The 16,780-nt window shown below is 48.3% G+C and overlaps 1 protein-coding gene across 5 annotated transcripts in view; it reads right to left on the bottom strand.

Moving 5' to 3' along the window:
* The window catches only part of BUB1 (BUB1 mitotic checkpoint serine/threonine kinase), a 63,159-nt gene that overhangs the window by 14,481 nt on the left and 31,898 nt on the right, over positions 1-16,780 (bottom strand). For all 5 annotated transcript variants that reach the window (XM_083176005.1, XM_083176003.1, XM_083176004.1 and 2 more), the window contains exons 18-19: positions 15,352-15,457; positions 13,833-13,905 (exon numbers count right to left, since the gene is read on the bottom strand). In XM_083176005.1, coding sequence (XP_083032131.1) covers positions 13,833-13,905; positions 15,352-15,457 — 179 coding nt within the window. The remainder of the gene's footprint in view (positions 1-13,832; positions 13,906-15,351; positions 15,458-16,780) is intronic.

Genomic DNA, 16,780 nt, shown 5'->3' with positions numbered 1-16,780 from the left:
GAGGAATAACATATATGTCACCTATGTAAACATAAGTGTGAATAGTGTGGTGAGATTTATGCCAGCACACCCGCATTCATACAAAACAATAAACAACTATAATACCACCAACTGGGTGGATTTTCTTTAACAAGGTCACTGAACTAGACCCTTGAACCAGAAGACCATAAGGTGAACTTCTGAACTTAAACAGCAGAATAAGCTGCAGCCAGACCCCCGCACGGGGCGGGCGCCCAGTATCCCATAAGGACTACGTGAAAAGGAATTACCGGTAGGTATTAAATTCCTATTTTCACTAACGTCCTTGATGGGATACTGGGAATGGTCTTAAGACATTGGGGATGTCCCAAAGCTTCCAGAAAGGGAGGGTACGTGCGGAGACTGCTGCAGTACTGCCTGCCCAAACTGGGTATCTTCTTGGGCCAAGGCATCAAACTTGTAAAATTTTACAAAGGTGTGTTGCCCCGACCATGTAGCAGCTCTACAGAGTTGCAGAGCTGACACACCCCGAGCAGCCGCCCAGGATGCGCCCACCGATCTGGTGGAATGAGCCTTTAAAACCGGAGGGGTCGGCATGCCTGCCGTCACATAGGCTTGTTGAATTGTAGTCCTAATCCATCTAGCAATGGACTGCTTAGATGCAGGGTGTCCCTTCTTTTGTGCGTCATACAGAATAAATAGACAATCTGTCTTCCTGATTCTTAACGTCCTCTGGACATACACACGCAAGACACGCACCACATCCAGGGATACCGGAATATCCGGCGAACCAGATGCAGACGGGACCACAATTGGCTGATTTAGGTGAAAGGAAGAAATCACCTTGGGAAGAAAACGCGGGTTTGTTCTCAACTCCGCTCTATCTGAGTGGAAAATCAGATAAGGACTTTTACAGGAAAGGGCTCCCAATTCCGACACTCTCCTAGCCGAGGCTAGGGCCAAAAGGACCACTGCCTTCCAGGTGATATACCTCAACTCAATTGACTCCAATGGTTCAAACCAGGAGGATTGAAGGAAGTTTAGAACAACGTCCAAACTCCAAGGAGGTGTAGGAGGTACAAAAGGAGGCTGGATGTGAAGCACTCCCTGAAGGAAGGTCTGTACTTCCGGGATGACAGCCAATTTTCTTTGGAAGAATATGGACAGGGCCGAAATCTGTACTTTTAGTGAGCCCAGACGAAGACCCAAATCCAATCCCGCTTGTAAGAAGCACAACAACCTATTCAGGTTGAATTTTGCAGGGGGAACCTTCTGTTCCTCACACCAACCCACGTACTTTCTCCAGATCTTGTAGTAGTGCGTGTTTGTCACCGGCTTTCTGGCCTGAATCATCGTGGTGATAACTGATGAATGCAGACCCTTCTGAGCTAAGATTTTCCGCTCAGCCTCCACGCCGACAAACGTAGCCGCCCTAAATCTTGGAAGACGCAAGGGCCCTGTGTGAGAAGATCTCTCCTTAGAGGCAGAGGCCAAGGATCCTCGATCAGCAGGCTCTGTAGGTCCGAGAACCAAGCCCTTCTTGGCCAGTCCGGAGCCACAAGAATGGCTTCCACTCCCTGACTTCGAACCCTTTTTAGAACTCTTGTCAGCAGTGGTATGGGTGGAAACAGGTACACCAAGGGAAACACCCATGGAATTGTCAGGGCGTCTATTGCCACTGCGCTGGGATCCCTGGTCCTTGTGCAGTACATGGGGACTTTGTGGTTTAACCGGGATGCCATCAGATCTATCGATGGCTGGCCCCAACGGTCCACAATTGCTGCAAACACCTGTGAATTCAGGCTCCATTCCCCGGGGTGGAGGGCGTGACGACTTAGGAAGTCCGCCTCCCAATTGTCCACACCCGGGATAAAGATGGCCGACAGAGCCACCACGTACGTTTCCGCCCAGGTCAGGATCTTGGAAGCTTCCTTCATGCAAGTCCTGCTTTTTGTGCCTCCCTGGCGATTTATGTAGGCCACAGTTGTGGCATTGTCGGACTGTATCTGGAGCGCCCGACCTTGGAGGAGATCCTGGGCTTGTAACACTGCATAGTATACAGCTCTCAGCTCCAGGATATTGATGTGGAGTCTCGCTTCCCACCGAGTCCACTGACCTTGAAAGGTTCTGTCCATGGTCACAGCACCCCATCCCTGCAGACTCGCATCTGTCGTGAGTCGCACCCAATCCTGGATGCCAAATCTCCGACCTGCAAGCAGGTTCGACTCCTGAGTCCACCATAGAAGGGACTGCCGGGACTGATGCGACAGAGAAATCCTCTTGTACATCAGGAGATGAGAGCCCGACCATTTTTCCAACAGATCCAGTTGGAACACCCTGGTGTGAAAGCGTCCGAACTGAATGGCCTCGAATGTGGCCACCATCCTGCCCAATAGCTGGATGCATTGGTGAACCGACACCTGAGGCTTTGCCAAAATCACCATCACCAGGGATTGTATGGCTTCCATCTTCTCCCGAGGGAGGAAAATCCTTTTCAACTCTGTATCCAGGAACATTCCTAGAAAGAGGATACGACGCGACGGCGTCAGGGAGGACTTGGGGATATTTAGGATCCACCCATGCTCGGATAAAATCTGCCTGGTCTTTGCTATATCCTGCAGCAGGACCTGTTCCGACCTTGCTTTGATCAGCAAGTCGTCCAGGTAAGGGATAATGTTGACACCCGACCTCCTGAGCAGTACCATCATTTCTGCCATCACCTTCGTGAACACACGCGGCGCTGATGACAGGCCGAATGGCAGCGCTCTGAATTGAAAGTGCAGATCTTTCAGCGCAAACCTCAGGAAAGCCTGATGTGGACCCCAAATTGGTATGTGGAGGTAGGCGTCCTTTACATCCAGCGATGCTAAGAACTCTCCCTCCTCCAGGGTTGCTATTACTGCCCGGAGGGACTCCATCTTGAATTTGTAAACCCTTAAAAAAGGGTTTAGAGACTTTAAATTTAAAATGGGGCGCACCGAGCCGTCCGGCTTCGGCACGAGGAACAGATTGGAGTAGTAACCCCTTCCTTGTTCCTGCAATGGGACAGGTGTGATAACCCGTGACGTCAGCAGGCGTTGTATTGCCTGCTGCAGGTTCACTCGGTCTGCCTGTAGAGCCGGCAGACCTGATTTGAAGAACCTGTGAGGGGGAGGTTTTTCGAATTCCAGCCTGTAGCCGTTGGTAATAAGATCTCTCACCCAGGAATCCAGGTGAGAGACTGACCATACTTGGCTGAAAGCTGACAGGCGACCCCCCACCTCGCAAGTGACTCCAGGGTCGGAACCCGAGTCATGCTGCCGGCTTAGAGGCGGAGGCATTAGCGGCACGATCCTGAGATCCTGTGCTGGCGGGCTTCCTGAACCTGCCACGGCCCCCTCTGGTGGCCGAGCTGGAGCCTCTCGCCCTCTGCCTGGGCCTGGAAGGCCGAAAGGACTGAGAAGCCTGAAAGGACTGGGACGTATGGCCCTGAAAGGGACGTTTTGCGTGAGTGGAAGCCGTCGGCAGAAAAGTCGACTTGCCGGCTGTAGCCTTGGATATAAGGTCGTCAAGTTCGCTACCAAATAACTTTTCTCCCTTAAAAGGCAAACTTTCCACGCTACGTTTAGACTCTGGATCAGCTACCCACTGTCTTAACCAGAGGGCCCTGCGGCCTGAAACCGCCATTGCGGAAGAGCGAGCATTTATAGCTCCAAGCTCCTTCTGCGTGTCACACAGGATCTTTGCAGTATCCTGGATATGGCGAAGTCTCTCTCCGACCTGCGCCATTGACATATCGGCCAGCATGCCTTCCTGGATTTGAGAAGCCCATGTATAAATGGACTTGGCCATCCAACAACTGGCGAGGACAGGTCTCTGAGACGCCCCACTCGCAGTGTACATGGACTTAAGGGTAGTATCCAGTTTTTTGTCTGTACTATCCTTGAGTGTTGCTGCCCCTGGGACGGGGAGAACCACCTTCTTGGACAGTCTGGACACTGATGCATCCACAACCGGAGGCTCTTCCCACACCGCTCTAGTGGCGGGATCAAAGGGAAAATTGGACTTAAACCTTTTAGACAGTTGGAAACGCTTTTCAGGTTGTTTCCAAGCCTCCTTAAACGTCTCATCAAGGTCAACTTGTTCAGGATAAACAATTTGCTGTTTCCTTTGGGACCCAAAGAACGGGTCACCTTCCTGCATGTCAGCTAAAGGAAGGTCTAACACTTCTCTTATTGCTGTAATAAGAGGTTCTGGGCCTCTAAGAGATGACTGTGAATCAGGGATCAGAGCCCCGTCGTCCACATTATCATCTGTGTCGTCACCCGCCTGTAGATCATCATCTGAATCAGGCAACATGGCGGTCGCAGCACGCTTCCGTGACTGGCCCGTGGTGGTGCTTATATTATCCACCCGTGCGGCTAAAACTGTTAAGTCCTGCTGCACCTGTTTGGTCTGCATTGTATTTGCAGCCAATTGTGTTGACACTGCCTGCAGCATGGTTTTAATGCCTGCCGCCCATTCAGGCTCCTGTGAGTCTGATTGAGGATTAATCTGGGATGAACCCCCTGTCCCACTCGTTTGAGTGGACATGCATTCCTCACAAGTAATTTGTGAGGTGGATTTAGGCACAAACTTGCTGCTGCAAATGAGACAGGTTAACTTCCTCACCATGTTGAAGGAATGAGTAACCTTTCTTCCACAAACACACCACAATCACAATGAAATAAATATGTATATATTCAGTGTGCAGTGTATAGTAGCTATATATGTGTGAGCTCTATCACTGGAAGTGTGTAGCTTAACAAGCACGTGGGGGAGCGCTCAGATTACACTGAGGAGACCAGCACACCCTGTACAACCTGAACTCCTATTTAGGAGTTGGTAACACGCATAAACACAGAACAGTGTGATCAATTAAGCGATCTTAGCGCTAAATACACTTGCTGTTTTCTGCAGATTTCCTCTGTCCAACACCTCACCGCTGAGGAGTGTATCTGGAGACAGTAATGGCGCCCAGGGAGAAGCAGGAAGTAGTGTATGCGCGCTCAGAGCTCTGGCCTCGCTCCGCTGAAGCCCCGCCCCCCTGTGATGGCGCAGGGGCTTCACTGATCTTTATACTGGCGCTGGCTGTCAGTTTTAATGGCGCCCTTACACTGAACAGCGTTTTATAGTGGGATCTGCCCTGGTAGCCCAGGGACTGTCACCCGCAGCCAGTTTGTGACAGGGGGTCTGCGCAGCCCCTGTGCAGGGTACCGCGTCTGCCGCCGCCGCCATCTTGCCGCACAATGAGCCGGGGTACCCCACTGTGGGGACCCCGGTTTCTACTCACCACAGACGTCTTCGGACTGTGTCAGGAGTGTGCGGCATGCTGGGGGTGAGTATCACTGCAGCGCAATGCCCGTGAGTACAAACACCCTCTCAGGACAGTGGTCCTGCAGCAGGGACAGCTCGGTACCTTAAGAGGCCTGCAGCTGAACCCTCCTCAACTGACTCCCACGAAGCAGGGATACTGTGAAGTCCAACACAGTAACCCCAAAATAATAAAAGAAAATAAACTGAAGACAAACTCTCTGGAGCTCCAGCAGTGTGCATCCTCTCCTGAGGGCACATTTTTCTAAACTGGTTCCTGGGAGGGGAATCAGAGGGGAGGAGCCAGTACACCCAGCTTCAAAGTTATAGATGTGCCTGTCTCCTGCGGATACCCTCTAATACCCAATGTCTTAAGACCATTCCCAGTATCCCATCAAGGACGTTAGTGAAATAATTGCTGCTGGTATTCAAAGTAACCTTCAGCCAGTATATTTATCCCTATATTAGTATTTAAGAGGGAACAGAAAGAACTCTACAAATAAAGGCCAGTGCAAATGGTAGAAAGGGACTGCCACCATTTTTTGGTTTTCCATAAGTTATGAATCAACATATGTTAGCATACCAGAACTATTTTTATATCGCAGTGCATTCAGGCATTAATAATGGACTTGTAGATGCACTTTCCGAAGAGTTACAGGAAACTAACACTTGTTTTAAAGCTTATTAGTAGCTGGAACTGGTCATTAAGCGATAAGTGGATTTTTTTTCCCACACAAACAATAAACAACTTTACATAATCATCAACTAGTATAAGCAGATTCACAAAGCAAAAGATGCCAGGGTTTTGTGTGGATAAATCTATACATACAGAACATAGCACATAAACAACATCATCAACAACAATAAAATCATACAGAACATATCACATTAAAAAAATAATAATAATAATCATCATGTAGGAAGAATAACTGACCGGAAACTGTACAGAATAGAACATACAAAAGGAGGGATACACAGTGCAGCAATAGACACAAATAACAGGTGGGGGATTGTGTACCAAAGTACGCCTGGAGAATTTATAAGGGGCACCGACTATCAGATTTGAGAAGGGCATTGGCTCTTGAGAGACTGCTCATAAGAAATTGCTGCATTACCCAAACCCACCCTAGAACAGTATAAAGGGTCACATGCAGCCATCCAGGGAACACGGTCTCTAGTTAACCACATAAAGCTGTAAATAGGAGTTTACAGAGTCAACAGCACATACCAGGCATATAAAAGGGTTAGATAAAAGGTATCCTAATACCAGTCCTACCCATACATTTCCCAATCAGAGACCAGAACGAGAAAACTTGAGGGCTGGACCAGAGCAGGTGCCAGAAATCAACCCCAGATGCTCCACATGTGGCACAGGAATCAGAAGTCAACTGCCAAACCGAGATCCAGTGAACTCTATAATGTACAGAGTGCCCCAGTCCACCTTACATAATCGCCTAAGGGAACGCAGATCACCAACCAGAATCATATTATATTGAAGAATATACCAAATATATAGGACTTCCAGCTGGACAAGGCAGGGAACGCAGATATAGTGGGGAAAGCACTCCCACACTATGCAGAGATTATGCGTGAATCACAAATACCTATAAAATCGGTTTATAAGGTCACAAACCAGGCTACGCTGAGCAAAGGATTGCATTATCCCATTCTTATATACATAACCCACAGTATCCAAGCCTTGTGACTGCCATGAGGACTTCCCTTCAAGAGTGCGGAATTCAGATATTGTTGTTCAATAGTGGACAGCCACTGCTGCAGACAGACCAACTTTGTGTCCCAGTGCGTGATAATCAGGACAACAAGAGAGTACAGATGAGTGGGTTCTGTTTTACTTGGTTCTCATCGCCAAATGATCACAATTTTGGATTTTTACGACTGGCTGTCACGTGCTTGAGATCCAAGTAAAAACAAACCCGCTCAGCTCTACAAGAAAGCAGAGACATTCCTCAACTAAAAATAGGATTTTAATACCTACCGGTAAATCCTTTTCTCGAAGTTCTTATGGGATACAGGGAGTCGTTCATAACGATGGGGAAAAGAGCTTATCCGAAGGAGACAGGCACATATAAAAATTTATACAGGGTGTACTGGCTCCTCCCCTCTGCTCCCCTCCCTCTAGCTTCAGTTAAGTGAACTGTGCCGAAGGAGAAGAACAATATAAGAGGAATATGTGTATATTTACCGTGGTGAGATTCATCCAGCACACCCAACATTCAACATAACAGACCACATTAGCAACCCCATAACCTGGGAAGTCTAAGGGCCTAAGAACATGTCAACATGACAACTATTTTGAACTGTGTTCCAACTGGAACAATGCATAGAATAATCACCTAAGTGACCATGTACACTCGTGAACCTTTAAGGTACACTATGTAAGATTAAGTTACCTAGGTAACCTACACCCTATGTCCGCCAGGAACAAGAAGGGTAGCAGAAGGACCCAGAATTGGTCCATATCTCACAAAGTGAGCAAGGCAAACCTCCGCACAGAGGCGGGTGCCCTGTATCCCATAAGAACTTCGAGAAAAGGATTTACCGGTAGGTATTAAAATCCTATTTTCTCTATCATTCTTATGGGATACAGGGAGTCGTTCATAACGATGGGGATATACCAAAGATATCAGAACGGGCGGGATTGTGCGGAACCTATTGCCGCAGCACCGCTTGCCCAAACTGAGTATCCTCAGTGGCCAGAGCATCAAACTTATAAAATTTGACAAAAGTGTGTTGGCCAGACCATGTGGCTGCTCTACACAATTGTAAGGCCGAAACTCCTCGGGTAGCCGCCCAGGATGTCCCCACGGAACGAGTAGAGTGAGCTTTCACCCCAACAGGCATAGGCAGCTTTGCTACCGCATAAGCCTGTTTAATGGTTGCACATATCCATCGTGCAATAGACTGCTTGGAAGCAGGACGTCCAATCTTTTGGGCATCATAAAGGACGAAAAGTCCATCAGTTTTTCGAATCCTTGCTGTTCTCCTGATGTAGACACGGAGAATCCTTACTACGTCCAAGGACGTCGGCACCTCAGAATGAGGCCCACCAGCAGGAACCACAATTGGCTGGTTCACATGGAACGCAGACACCACTTTGGGCAGAAAACGCGGGTTAGTACGTAATTCTGCCCTGTCCTCAAAGAATATCAAATAAGGACTCTTGCAAGTCAACGCCCCTAGCTCCGAGACCCTCCTAGCCGAAGCTAGGGCCAGTAAGACCACTGTCTTCCAGGTTAAATATTTCAGGTCAATTTCCTCCAAGGGCTCAAACCAGGAGGATCTAAGGAACTTCAGCACAACATCCAAGTCCCACGGTGGAGTAGGGGCCACAAAAGGAGGTTGTATGTGCAATACTCCTTGCAGAAATGTCTGCACTTCAGGAATATTAGCCAGTTTCCTCTGGAAGAAAACTGATAACGCAGATACCTGCACCTTCAAAGAGCCTAGGCGTAGGCCGAGATCCAGACCAGCTTGAAGAAAGCTAAGAAATCTTTCAAGTCTGAACTCTGATGGAGAAAACTTTCTCTGTTCGCACCAACCCACATATCTTTTCCAGATATGGTGGTAATGTGCAGCTGTTACCGGTTTCCTTGCACTTGTCATAGTTCTGATGACCGAAGTGTGAAACCCCTTCTGAGTCAGGATCTGCCGTTCAACTTCCAGGCCGTCAAACGCAGCTGTTCCAAGGCCTGGAAGACGCACGGTCCTTGCATGAGTAGATCTCTTTGCAGGGGTAGGCGCCACGAGTCCCTTTGTAGACTTAGAAGTTCCGGGTACCACGTTCTTCGTGGCCAGTCTGGGGCCACCAGAATAACCTCGGTTCCTTCTCTTCTTATCTTCCTTAGCACCCGAGCCACTAGGGGAATCGGTGGGAAGACATAGACCAGGCTGTTGAACGTCCACGGTATGGAGAGGGCGTCCACTCCTTCTGCCTGAGGGTCTCTTGCCCTCGAGAAGTACCTGGATACTTTCCAGTTGTTTCTTGATGCCATCAAGTCTACCAGTGGGGTCCCCCACCGAGCCACCAGAGAATTGAATACCTGGTGGTGTAGACTCCATTCCCCGGGGTGGAGCTCGTGGCGACTGAGGAAGTCTGCTTCCCAGTTGTCCACCCCGGGTATGAAGATGGCCGAGAGCGCTTGGCAATGCCTCTCTGCCCAGGACAGGATCTTCGATGCTTCCCTCATACAGGGCCTGCTCTTGGTCCCGCCCTGTCTGTTCAGGAATGCCACCGTGGTGGCGTTGTCTGATTGTATACGGACCGCCTGACCGCAGAGGAGAGGGCCCGCCTTCAGAAGTGCGTAATACACAGCACGTAACTCCAGGCTGTTGATATGGAGGCGTGTTTCCCATAGGGTCCACTTGCCCTGAAAGGACTGACCCATGGTCACTGCCCCCCATCCCGTGAGGCTTGCATCCGTGGTGACTAAGACCCAATCCTGGATGCCAATCCGACGCCCTGCCAGCAGGTTGGGCGTGTGGAGCCACCACTGTAGTGACAGCCTGGTCCGAGATGACAACGCAATGCGCCGGTGCATCTGATGGTGTGAACCGGACCACTTCGCTAGGAGATCGAGCTGGAAAATCCTGCTGTGAAACCTCCCGAATTGGAGAGCCTCGAAAGAGGCGACCATCTTTCCCAATAGGACAATGCACTGGTGTACTGTCACCTGGGGGGTCCTTAGCAAGTCTGTGACCAGCCGCTGGATGTCCAACACCTTGTCCTGTGGCAGGGACACTCTCATGAGAGCTGTGTCCATCACCATGCCCAGGAACTGGAGTCTCTGTGAAGGGATCAGAGAAGACTTTGCCAGATTCAGGAGCCAACCATGGCCCGACAGGGTCTGTATGGTAACTTGTAGAGCTGTCTGTAGTTCCTGTGGCGACCGCGCCTTTACCAACAGGTCGTCCAAGTATGGTATCACGCAGATACCCTTTTTTCTTAAAACCACCATCATCTCCGCCATCACCTTGGTGAATATGCGCGGGGCTGAGGACAAGCCGAATGGCAGTGCGCGAAACTGATAGTGCTCGTTTAACAGCGCAAACCTCAGGTATTTCTGATGAGGGGGCCATATTGGGATGTGAAGGTAGGCGTCCTTCACATCTAGGGACGCCAAGAACTCCCCCTCCTCCAGTGCCGCTATCACGGCCCGCAAGGACTCCATCTTGAATTTGGTTACTTTCAAGAAGGGATTCAGGGATTTTAAGTTCAGAATTGGGCGCACTGACCCGTCCGGTTTCGGAACTACAAATAGGTTCGAGTAATAACCCTGCCCCCTCTCTAGGGGAGGGACCTGGGTTATAACCTTGGCCTGCACCAGCTTTTGGATTGCTTGCTGCAACACCACTTGGTCCTCTGGGGACGCTGGGAGGCCTGATTTGAAGAACCTCTGAGGTGGCTGAACTGCAAACTCCAGCTTGTAGCCGTGCGTAATAAGAGCCTGTACCCAAGAATTGAGGCACGAGGCTTCCCAAACCTGGCCGAAGAACGCCAGTCTGGCTCCCACCTCTGCCGGAGCTAATGGTGGAGCCCCACCGTCATGCTGCGGGTTTTCCTGCAGCTGCCCCAGATGGCCGCTCTGCGGTGGCCGAAGCGGAAGGCTTCCTGAATTTACCACGGGAGCCTCTTGCAGCGTTTGAACCACCTCTTGCTTTAGGGCGGAATTTACTAGCCCGAAAGGACTGCTGCTGGGAGTGAGCCTGAAAAGGACGCTTTGGCGCCTGTGGAGTGGATGGCAGGAAAGTGGACTTTCCCGCCGTGGCTTTAGAGATTAATTCGTCTAAATCACTCCCAAATAACCTGCCACCTGTGAAGGGGAGGTTTTCTACACTCCTTTTGGAGTCAGCGTCAGCAGCCCACTGCCGGAGCCAGAGGGATCTGCGCCCAGACACTGCCATGGCTGAGTTACGGCCGTTAATGGCACCTAACTCCTTCTGCGCTTCACACAGAACTTTAGCAGTGTCCTGAATATGGTGTAATTTTTCAGACACCTGCGCAACTGTCATGTCGCCCAGAAGACCTTCCTGTATCTGGGAGGCCCACGTGTATATGGACTTGGCCATATAGCAACTAGCTAATACAGGACGCTGACACGCGCCACTAGCAGTAAAAATGGACTTCAAAGTGTTTTCAACCTTTCTGTCCGTGGTGTCTTTAAGTGAAGACGACCCTGGTACTGGGAGTACCATCTTTTTGGCTAAGCGAGACACAGAAGCATCAACCTCTGGTGGCTCCTCCCACACCTTACGTCCCTCAGGATCGAAGGGAAACGTGGACTTAAACTTTTTAGCCACTTTAAACCTCATTTCTGGGTTATTCCACGCTGACTTGAATGTACTTTCCAGGTCAGCCTGCTCAGGGAAAACTACCTGTTGCCTTTTCTGAGTAGCAAAGAAGGTATCACCTGCTGTGGATTCAGCTAAGGGAAGGTCCAACACCTCCCTGATTGCCATAATCAATGGCTCTGTGCCCCGCAGTAGTGACTGTGAAGCATCAGGCTCGTCATCACCTGCGTCTGCATCATCCATATCATCACCATCATCCCCATCATCAGCCCCGGAATCAGGGGTTTGAGAGGGGGTCTTTCTCTTACGAGTATCCCCAGGGGTGGGAGTAATTACATCCACTCTGGCAGTGAGGACAGCCAGCTCCCTTTGTACTCTCTGGGTCTGTGCTGCAGTAGCAGTTAACTGTGTAGTTACAGTCTCAAGCATGGTTTTTATACCTGTAGCCCAGGCTGGCTCCTGTGAGCTGTCCTGTGTGCTACTTTGCTGCCCAGTTAGTTGTGGGGGGACCCCAGTACTTTGAGGGGACATGCATGACTCACAAGTCACCTGTGATGAAGATGCTGGCACAAACTTATCACTGCACACCATACATGTAAGTTTCCTCACCATTGTGACAAACAAACAGTCTCCCCTCACACAGCGCGCACACACAGTGGATATGCAGTGTGAAATTAACCAGATAAATACTATGTGTAGCCTTATCTGATCTGTACAGCTTAACAAGCCAGTGGGGTGGTGTACAGAGGATAATGGAGGAGACCAATACACCTGATAACCTTAGCTCTCCGATTAGAAGAGCTGGTAATACAGTACAGTATCAATAACAGTACTTTACAGTGTAAGCAGGCAAGTGCACAAGTACACAAGCGCTGAAAACCTGAAGCTGTCTCTGCCAGCAGATTCCCTCTGATCCACACCGCTGAGGAGTGTCTGGAGCAGTATAATGGCGTTTCCAGCAGCCAGGGAAGAAGCAGGAAGCAGGTTTTGGCGCCCTCACAGAGCTGGTCTCACTCTGGGTAAGCTCCGCCCAGCGTAATGGCGCCGGAGCTTACCTGCGTTTTATACTGAGACTGACATTGGGGAATGTCCAAATCCTCTTTGGTAACTGCCCTGGACAAAACAGGAACTGTACCCTGTCTCAGTGTAGGCAGGGGGTTACGCGGTCCCTGTGCAGGGCACCGCCATACCGCCGCCATTTTGCCGCACAATAACCCGGGGACCCCACGGCGGGGGACCCCGGGGTAATACTCACCACAGACGTCTTCAGACTGGACTAGGGGTGTGCGGCGTGCCAGGGGTGTGCGCGCTGCAGCGCAATGCCCGCGGTAACATCACCCACTCAGGACGGTGGTCCTGTGGCAGGGACAGCTCGGTACCTTGAAGTGGCCAGCAGCTGAACCCTTCCCCTAGTCTCCCACGACGCAGGACTGCTGTTAAGTCCAAACAGCAGCCCCAAAATAATAAAGAAAATAAAACAGAAGAAAAACTCTCTGGAGCTCTTCCTGATGCGTGCTTCTCCTGAGGCACAGTTCTCAAACTGAAGCTAGAGGGAGGGGAGCAGAGGGGAGGAGCCAGTACACCCTGTATAAATTTTTATATGTGCCTGTCTCCTTCGGATAAGCTCTTTTCCCCATCGTTATGAACGACTCCCTGTATCCCATAAGAATGATAGAGAAATAAAGTGTAAAGAGGTTAATCTTAAACCACCACAATCTTACAGAAACCAAGTAGTGAAAGGTGAACAAGCTGAGTAGATAACTAATCTAGCACCATGTCCCCTAGACCCATACATAGTCTAAGGGTATTTGATTGGTGGTTCTTTTTTCATCTTTTCTTTTTCGTCCCATTTTCATGTGAAATTTTTCACCCATGCCTTTTTCAGATCAATAAGCAGGTAAGTCCAGCAAAGAGAAGTCCAACAGGACGCCCTCTGCTGTATGGACTCCACCACCTGGGACTGCTGCTATTTGGTACAGTGCAGGTTCTAAACATAACACTGAGCCTATCATATTCTAACAATTGATCTGGATATTCATACTGTTCTAATATTTAATTTTACCTTTATTGTATTTTATACATTTGCTTATTAAAATTGTCTATTCAATTGATTCACTTGGCAGAGGTTATAATTTAAGCACTGCTTTTCCTTCTTTTTTTCAGACACCAGAGATTAGACTGGGCAGTCATTTTACAAATGGAATTACACTTACAGTTTTAAGAGTACTTTTGAGTGCAGGACGGTCTCCAAAGGTGTTCACTGCCAAAGGTCTTCCACCGGAAGGTCTGGGAAAAAATAAGGGCCACAGTTTGAAAACACACTCAGCATACACATTAGTGTTCATTCTAGCACCCACCATCTTTGAAAACCCATGCAGTGCCTCTTCCCTGCCTGGGGTGTCGCTGTCTCCTGTGGTGTTTCTTGCACAGGTCTGGTTTGCATATCAATGCTGATATACAGATCACAATGCTAGAAGCACTACAGCACCACCCCAGGCAGGCAAGAGGAACTGCATGGGTTTTAAAAGATGGCGGGTGCTAGAATGAACACTACACATCTATTTTTGTTTTTAGCTTTAAAAATTTATATTTCTTCAGGAGAAGTCAGCAATAAAAATGTAGAGGCAAGCAAAACCGCTTTGTAAAAGAAAAGCACTGCTTTGAAGTAATAAAAATGTTCAAACTGTAAAATGAGCTGTTCCAAAAGGGCAAAAAACAAACAAAAACGGAACATGAAACAGGAATGACAGTGGGCCAGGAGTGGTATACAGAGAAGGTGGTGCTGAATGAGAGGCCTTCACCTTCTTGAGGCTGGTAATGGAGACTGCGTAGAGTGTAAAATAGGCGCTGATCGATCTCCTGTAAGATCTGTTACTACCCACTTATCCGGGAATCACGCAGCATGCACAATATTTCATGCTTAAAACTAGGCAGTTAAGGAGAGAAAACAAAAACTATCATCCGCTATACATATGGCACCACAAGCGATATTCAGCACCCAATTACAGAACTGCATAAGCAAATAATCAAAAGAGAATAATTGACAGTACAAGTATAGCGTATATAAGCATAGCTGCATCAGCAAAGAATAAAACAAAAAAAAGTGACAAAAACCTTAAGTCAACTTATAGACACCAAAAACTGAACTTTCACGTGTTGATCATTTTCCTGTGTCGACCAAAATCCTGTCCATCTAATAATCTGCACCATATACAATTTTACTTGGGCACTAATTACATCAGGGGGGCCATATAAAAGGGACCATATAAAATTTTACTTGGGCACTAAGCAGAGGGACCATATAAAATTTTACTTGGGCACTAATTACGTCAGGGCCAGCTCTAGTCAAGACTCCGAAAGAGCCTGAGTACTCTTAAGATCAATCTGAAATACCAGTATGTAAAACTGCATTGTCTCATAATAGTCATGCAAAGGTTAAACAGACGCCTGTCTGCACGACAAGGTCTTCTCTAGCACCTGTAGTAAGAGAATATTGTCCTATTTGGTACACTATCTGGTAATTGGTGTTCAAGAAGTCATAAACTTAAAATTCATTTCTGGTAACAAAAAAAACAAAACCTTTTATAAGGCAATAAAACACAAAACTGCATGTGGGTCCCCTGCATTATGTTACTAAAGACACTCCCAGGATACGAATGGCAATATGATCTGTAAATGCTATAGGACTGTTAAGGAATACCTCAGAAACAGCATATCTAGGCAGTCACTCACCCATTTACTTTATTTGCATCATCTTCAAAAATACAAAACGCGTTGGGCTCTGCAGGAGCGGCAGTCTGGACACCGAAGAATCCACCTGCATTTGAATTTGTATTATCTATAAAAGAAAAAATATTTTTTACATATTCAAAATGATAAAACAAAAATCAACTTTCAATAACCAAAAACTTAAGCCAGCAAAAACCACCAACAACAATATTTTAACCCTTTGAGTGCCAACATCTGTGAGAGATGCGCAAAAATATCCACTAAAAATGGCAACAGCTCTGTGAGAGAAATGCAAAAGGAAGGAAGGATTGGACATCCCGGTATAATGCAATACTCCAGCGGCTAATCCATCTACGCCCTGCTGCAAAATCTTTGGAGAGGATACCAGGATTGTCACTTGTGAGAAGACTCCAGCGGCAAATACCATCATCCGCAAAATAGAGAGGACTCACATTTGAACTGCTGTATACAAATTCCTCCAGCGGTGAGATATATTCAATTTCAGTCATAAAGACGTCTTGTTATAATACTTGCCAATAACCGAGGAACGATTACTCCAGATATATTGTGCCATTCCCCCATGCCATTGTGCTGCTCATTTCAGACCCATTTCTTAAAATATTATAAATTTTTCTTGTCATGAATGTTTTTTAATAAAAATACGAATTATTAAAGTAGACAGTCCCGCTTGCATATATATGTTATAAATTGTCAAAATGATAGCGCTGCTTTTTCACCTTTTTTCCATTGTATGTATCCTTGACTATACACCTCACACAAGCAGCAGCTCATTAGAGAAACCGCTCCCAGAGGCGCCTGAATACACCCATTGGTAAATTGTATGGCAGGAAAAAAAAAAACGGTACTTGTTTCCTAGCACGGCCACAATCGCAGGTCATTTCTAATGGTATGCGATGCGACTGACGCGATGCCCGTGATTTGCCATTGAAATGCATTAAAAAAGGTCAAAATCGCGTCGGTCGCATCGCATGCGGCAAAAAAAAGCATGCAATGCTACCGACGCGATGACCGCGATTTTACATAGGGAACAATGTAAAATACCTCAATTTACCCAATTAAACATAGGGAACAATGTTAAATGGCCCACAGACCCCAAAAATCCCCCCTGAAGTGTGAAATGGCCCCCCAAAAAATTGTTAACGCCACCCCACGATCAACGTCAACTCGAAGCGTGGTGAGCGCAGCGAGCCCGCGCAGGGGCGGCGGTACGCGTCCTCCGACCTTTTCATACCCCCACTATCCACGTCGGCGTGGAGTTGACAATAGAAAGTGTGGCGAGCGCAGCGAGCCACCGAGCCCGAAGCGTGGCGAGCGCAGCGAGCCCCGCGGATACCTGTGAAGCCCGCGAGGGGACGCAGATACCTGTGAAGGTATCCGCATCCGCTCGGCACACTTCGGGCTCGGTGGCTCG

The sequence above is a fragment of the Crinia signifera genome, chromosome 3, assembly GCF_055691185.1.
Source record: "Crinia signifera chromosome 3, ASM5569118v1, whole genome shotgun sequence".
NCBI lineage: Eukaryota > Metazoa > Chordata > Amphibia > Anura > Myobatrachidae > Crinia > Crinia signifera.
Note: the sequence above shows the minus strand (reverse complement) of the source record. Positions and strands in the feature narration are given on the sequence as shown.